Source organism: Stegastes partitus, unplaced genomic scaffold, assembly GCF_000690725.1.
Source record: "Stegastes partitus isolate 25-593 unplaced genomic scaffold, Stegastes_partitus-1.0.2 Scaffold1089, whole genome shotgun sequence".
Classification (NCBI taxonomy): Eukaryota; Metazoa; Chordata; class Actinopteri; family Pomacentridae; genus Stegastes; species Stegastes partitus.
Genome location: NW_007578820.1, coordinates 66,973 through 73,004, shown reverse-complemented (window position 1 = coordinate 73,004; position 6,032 = coordinate 66,973). Strand labels below are relative to the sequence as shown.

The window sequence follows — 6,032 nt, the reverse complement described above, 5'->3', positions numbered from 1 at the left end:
TAGGGTTAGATACAGCTCAGTGAAGGTTCTGGTTCTGGGTCTGGTTAGGGTTAGGGTTAGATACAGCTCAGTGAAGGTTCTGGTGCTGCTGTCAGCATGAACTCACAACATTCAGTCAGTGTTTGTTGTTTCCAGTCCAGAGGTGATGAGCTCTGAGAACCTGTCAACACCCAGAGATTTAAATGAGACGTTGTGAAATATCAGAACCTGAAGCTCTGATCCGGTTCATTCTGACGATGAGCCACACGTCACACATGATGAATTCAGGTGTTGGTGGAAGATTGTGTCTGTTTCATGTGTTTTTAACGACAACGTGCCTCTCAAAGCCACCCATTGGTTGAGGGTTTGAAGGGTTAATGCTGATTGGATGAGGTCACCATATGATGGAAACAAAGGCTAAAGCTGCATGTTTTATTCATGCACCAGGGTGTGACCTTCACATGGAGCCTGGTCAGTCTGCAGGGGACACACTGAGTCACATCTACACATCTGTAGTCACGTCTGAGATTCTGCAGCATCGTTCTGACCAGTTCACACTAGAACTAAATCTCAGCCATGAAGACGTGTACCTGGAGCTGTGAGAAGTCAGGACTAAACTGTGGGTGACCTGGAACTCCAACAGAGTTCAGCTGCACAGAGACAGTCAGGTGTTCACATAGGAGCTGTAGGTTTCTGTGATGACGACCTCTGGAAGGTCAGAGTGACGTGATGTGTCCTGCAGAATGAGATCTGAACTGATGTCTGCAGCACAGGAACAGACCAGCTGCTCTGTGACACCAAACAGGACGAGGAAGTTTGAAACTGTTCAAACCGGCGTTAAGAACAAGCTCTGGATCTGAGCTCTGCCCTGAATCACCCCCCGCTCAGGGCGCCCCAGTAGCTGAGTGGGCGACCCGTAAACAGGTCCGAGTCCGACCCATGGCCGTGCTGCAGGTCCTTGCCCCACTCTCCACCCCACATCTCCCGTCTCTCTTCTCTGTCCTCTATAATGAAGCCAAAAAGGTCAAACATGAGTAAAACCAACCGTCCCTGGTTCCTCGGAATGAGACCAGAGCTTCCATCACCCAACACGCTGTGTTCAAGGACCCTGGAACAACAGACGCCTGAGGAGGTGCTGGCTGACGAACAGACCGAATTAGAATCAGCTTCCTTTCCTGTTGGACCTGTGTCCAGTCAGACACCCAGAGGAGTCGCTCCCTGCTGGCTGTAAGACAGGAGGTGGTTTGCTGCAGCGGTGGAAGGGAAGAATGCGTTTTCACACCTTTCACATCACTTCCTGATTGAATGTTCACCTGTTGTTGGAGTTAGTGAGCACCTGCAGTGCCGTTCTACTGACTGCTTCTCCTCCCAGTGACAGGAACGTCCTCTCTCCAGCTCCTCTCTGTCATCGCTGCTCCTTTGTCTCATTTAGAAGCTGCCTCAGCTGAAAGCGTCGGCGGCCTTTATGGCCTTTAATGACGCCAATGATTCACAGTCTGCGCTTTGACTGGAGCTGTTTGCAGGAGACAGCTCAGAAAGCTGCATCTGCTTAATGTGAGGGTCAACATTTAAGTCTTGGTGCTGCCAGCTGGTCTGATCAAAGAGAACACAACCAGTCAAAGCTTCTGTCCTGTGAACTTCACTGTAGAATGACCAGTGTGTGTCTTGTTTCCTCAGATGGTGGTGGTTTCAGATGACGTCCACGAGTACGCCGTGGCTCTGAAGGACACGGAGGAGAAGATCGCTCGCTGTCCTGCCAGGGTGAGCTCGGTCCATCAGACCTCTGACGTTTCTACACCTTTGTTCAGTGCCATCATCAGCTCAGGGTTAGGGTCAGTGTTAGCACAGCAAACACTGACTAACGGAGACACGAGTTAAAGCCACAGTTAGTTACAGAAATGTGGACCTGGAACTACAACAGTCAGAATTAATCTGCACACATCAGAATCTGGGATTCTAATGTGTCAGAACACTGCTGCAGATGTCCACAGTTTGGACCTGATGAGAAGCACATGAGGCCTGAGTATGAGTCTGTGGCTCAGGTCCAGTCTGGGTCCAGTAACAGCTTCATGTCTGAATGAGCTCCAGTTTTTAGCACAAACACGTTTATTCTCTACACAGAAATGGTTGGTGGTGGAACCGGAGCGTTTGGGTCCTTGTGACCAGACACTGACGGTGGTCCAGTACCTCGTGTAGATGATGGAGACGTCACAGCTGGTGCTGATTCTGCTGAGCAGCCTTCAGTCACCAGGAGTTGAGATGAAACTGAAACCTTGGTGCCTGTCTGCTTGTTTTCAGAGAGCCGACATCCTGGAGGAGCTCCAGAAGAGCCAGAAGGTGTTTGCAGAGAAGCTGAACCACCTGAGCAGGAGGCTGGCCTGGATCAACGCCACCATCTACTCCAAGGTAACCGCCGCTCAGGTTCTGCTCGTCTGGGTCAGTGATTCTTTTAGTTTCTGACTGGTTCTTGCGCTCTGCTGCCATTGTGCAGGAGAAGATGCTGGATGTCTACTGGCTGCTGTGTGTTTGCATCCGGACCATTGAGCACGCCGACAGCACCGGCTCTCTGTTCGCCTTCGCTCCAGAGTTCTACCTCAACGTGGCCATGAACGCCTACAGCGCCCTGAAGAACTACTTCAGCCCGGCCAACAGCATGGAGGAGCTCCCAGGTACCGCCCCGATTGGTTCTGGTTCTGGTTCAGATGCTGCGTACGACATTCAGAATGTTTTCAGTCCCAGACAGATGTTTGCTGCTGATCCAGGATCAGATTTACTTGGTGCACTAACGTGTCTCCAGAACCATTTAATGCTGCGTGATGTTCAGAACCTCCTTCGATGGGTTTTAATGCTTCTAGCTGAAAAATGTCAGAACATTTCAGGAAGTTCTGCTGTGTTCCCTGTCAGGCAGCCAATCAGACGGACTGGAACCTGAACCCAGTTTATCCCAGAACAGCAGTGAGAGTGTCGGTATGATGTCAGGAACAGAAACAGGCCCAACTTCAGTCTGAGCTGAGTTCTAGCGACCCGACTAGAACCCGACTAGAACCCTGTGTTCCTCTTCACACCACCTAAGACATGGCCACCCAAACCTCAGAACCAAACCTCAGAACCAAACCTCAGACCCAAACCTCAGAACCACACCAACTCCATGTTTTCTGCTTCACCCTCAGGCTACGAGGAAACCTTGACCCAGCTCGCTGCCATCCTCGCCAAGCACTTTGCGGACCCTCGCATCGTCGGAACCGGTAACACACACACACACACACACACACACACACACACACGTTCATGCACATTTACACACGTGCACACACAGACACACACATGCACACACGGGGACACACGTGCACACACGGGGACACATGTGACATGTTCTTGTGTTTCAGCACCGAGTCGTGGTCGGTGTAATTTGACTTTTGGACAACAAATTAGAAAAAGACTGTTTCACGTCAAAGTGGAGACAGATCTCTACGAAGTCGGTACCAGTTACTGTTCTGATCCAGTAGTCTGTGGAGTCTGTGCAGCGGCGCCCCCTGCTGTGGTGCCGGCATCTCACAACCCAAACAGGTTTGTACCAGAATCGAGTTCAGCGCTGCTTCCTGCGGTTCCGTCCGTTTCTGGGACGCTCACATCAAGCAGAACCTGCTGCTGCTGTTTGAGGTGAATCAGGCCGATTCTGTTTGATTCTGTTTGGTTCTGCAGCAGATGTATTCAGTGTGTGAGCAGTGGTCTGTGTTGATCACATGATTCCTGCAGAGGTGAGACTCACCTGCTTCACAGCGCAGCCGTCACAGTGGTGCTGTTGGATCAGTTCCTGCTCCGACCGTCATTCATCAGGCTGCATGTGGGTCTCAGGACGGACAGACGGGGTTCTGCTGGTCCTGCTGTTTATCCACACAGCTGTGTGTCTGTGTTGGTCCGGATCAGGCTGCATTTGGGTCTCAGGACGGACAGACGGGGGTTCTGCTGGTCCTGCTGTTTATCCACACAGCTGTGTGTCTGTGTTGGTCCGGATCAGTCTGCAGACATCAGTCGCTGTTTTCTTCAGTGAACTTCTGAGTTTGTGGTGATTAAGTTCTGACTGATCAAGTGTTGACAGTGAAGAACGGCTCAGAACAGAACCGCTGCTGACGGCGTCACCTGATTTCTGTTTGGGTCAGTTTGTCATTTCAAAAAGCTCCTCAGCTTCTGTTCACTTTACTAAGATCTGTAAATGTCTCTAACGTGTCCGACGGTCCCTGAACGCCTCTCTGGGCCCGATGTTGGAGGTGTAACGTGTCCGACGGTCCCTGAACGCCTCTCTGGGCCCGATGTTGGAGGTGTAACGTGTCCGACGGTCCCTGAACGCCTCTCTGGGCCCGATGTTGGAGGTGGAACGTGTCCGATGGTCCTCTCTTTGTTCTCTGTTCTCTCAGATATCAAGGACTCTCTGATGCAGGCGCTCGCCAGCTACGTCTGTTACCCACAATCCCTCAGGGCCGTGGAGAGGATCCCCGAGGAGCAGTGAGTGTTTCAGCCTCCGAACCACGATTATTATCATTATTATTGTTATTATTATTATTATTATTATTATTATTATGTGAAAATGAGCCCAAAGCTGGGTTGATGTTGAGGCAGACCGACTGTTTTAAGGTGGACTGACTGATTTAAGGTGGACTGACTGGTTTAAGGTGGTCTGACTGATTTAAGGTGGACTTACCTGTTGAAGGTGGATTGACTGGTTTCAGGTGGTCTGATTGATTTAAGGTGGACTGACTGGGTAAAGGTGGATTGACTGGTTGTAAGCTTGTTTATGTGATTCCAGGCGAGTGGCCATGATGAGGAACCTTCTGGCTCCGTATGAACAGAGACCCTGGGCTCAGACCAACTGGATCCTGGTCCGACTGTGGAGGGTGAGAACCTACACAGACACGCACTGTAACACAACTGTAGCAGACAAACTGTGTGTTACTGTTGTTATGTGACTGTGTGTTACAGACTGAACGTTGTGAGTCTGTCATCACAGAAGCTCCTTTTTGTTTCAGGGTTGTGGTTTTGGCTACAGATACACTCGACTCCCTCACCTGCTGAAAACCAAACCTGAAGATGCAAACCTGCCCAGTCTGCAGAGTGAGTCTGTGTGTGTGTGTGTGTCTGTGTGTCTGTGTGTTGTTTTCCCTCCAGTGTGAATCTGTGCGTGTCTATGTGTTGTGTTTTCCTTCCCTCAGTGTGAGTTTTACAGAGTCTCAGTTTGTGTATTTGTCTCCTGGTTCAGGTCTTTGGTTTCCATAAATAAATGGAGGCTGTGACAGACTGACTGCAGTTTATTTTTACTGCAGCTGCTGATTTACAGCTTTAATCAGGACTCAAAGTGCTTCACTGAAGTTGTGTGACATGTTTGTACAGATTTTACAAAGACCAACATTTTATTTTAGGACACAGAGCAGAGATGGAGGTCAGAACACAACACACACACATGAACGCAGTGTTTTTCAGAGATTTTCATTAAAAAATGAATGAAATCCCTGCAGCAACTCACATATTAGGTGTTTTAGTGTCTGTAATTTGTTCAGTCCAACATTTATATGATAAAATATAAAAATTCAGCTTCAGGCACGAAGTGAGGACAGAATGTTTAACGTAAAATATCACAGTTCAGCAGGAACCGCAGATAAAATCAATACAGAAATCAGCACTTAACCCTCTGATGTGTGGATAGAGTGTGTTTTCATGTCAAACAGCTGCTTATTCACTGACACTAGTTAACTGGATCAATGAAGCTCTTGGCATTATCTGATGGTTAATACATGCGGTTCTGGAGACACTGTTTCTGCTGCTGTTTACATCCTCGGCTCAAAGCCAAACACCTTTCTGGTGGAGTCCAGTAGGTGTTTGACTCCTTTAGGTGTCAGTCTCCTTTAGGTGTTGGACTCCTGTAGGTGTTAGACTTCTGTAGGTGTTGGACTCCTGCAGGTGTTGGACTCCTGTAGGTGTTGGACTCCTGTAGGTGTTAGACTCCTGTAGGTGTCAGACTCCTGTACGTGTTGGACTCCTGTAGGTGTTGGACTCCTGTA

The 6,032-nt window shown here is 49.3% G+C and overlaps 1 protein-coding gene across 1 annotated transcript in view; it reads left to right on the top strand.

The window, feature by feature from the left end:
- Nucleotides 1–6,032, top strand: part of rnf123 (ring finger protein 123) — a 93,617-nt gene that overhangs the window by 28,902 nt on the left and 58,683 nt on the right. Inside the window, exons 24-30 of the mRNA XM_008295946.1 lie at nucleotides 1,657–1,740; nucleotides 2,278–2,385; nucleotides 2,471–2,648; nucleotides 3,150–3,224; nucleotides 4,395–4,482; nucleotides 4,784–4,871; nucleotides 5,004–5,088. Coding sequence (XP_008294168.1) covers nucleotides 1,657–1,740; nucleotides 2,278–2,385; nucleotides 2,471–2,648; nucleotides 3,150–3,224; nucleotides 4,395–4,482; nucleotides 4,784–4,871; nucleotides 5,004–5,088 — 706 coding nt within the window. The remainder of the gene's footprint in view (nucleotides 1–1,656; nucleotides 1,741–2,277; nucleotides 2,386–2,470; nucleotides 2,649–3,149; nucleotides 3,225–4,394; nucleotides 4,483–4,783; nucleotides 4,872–5,003; nucleotides 5,089–6,032) is intronic.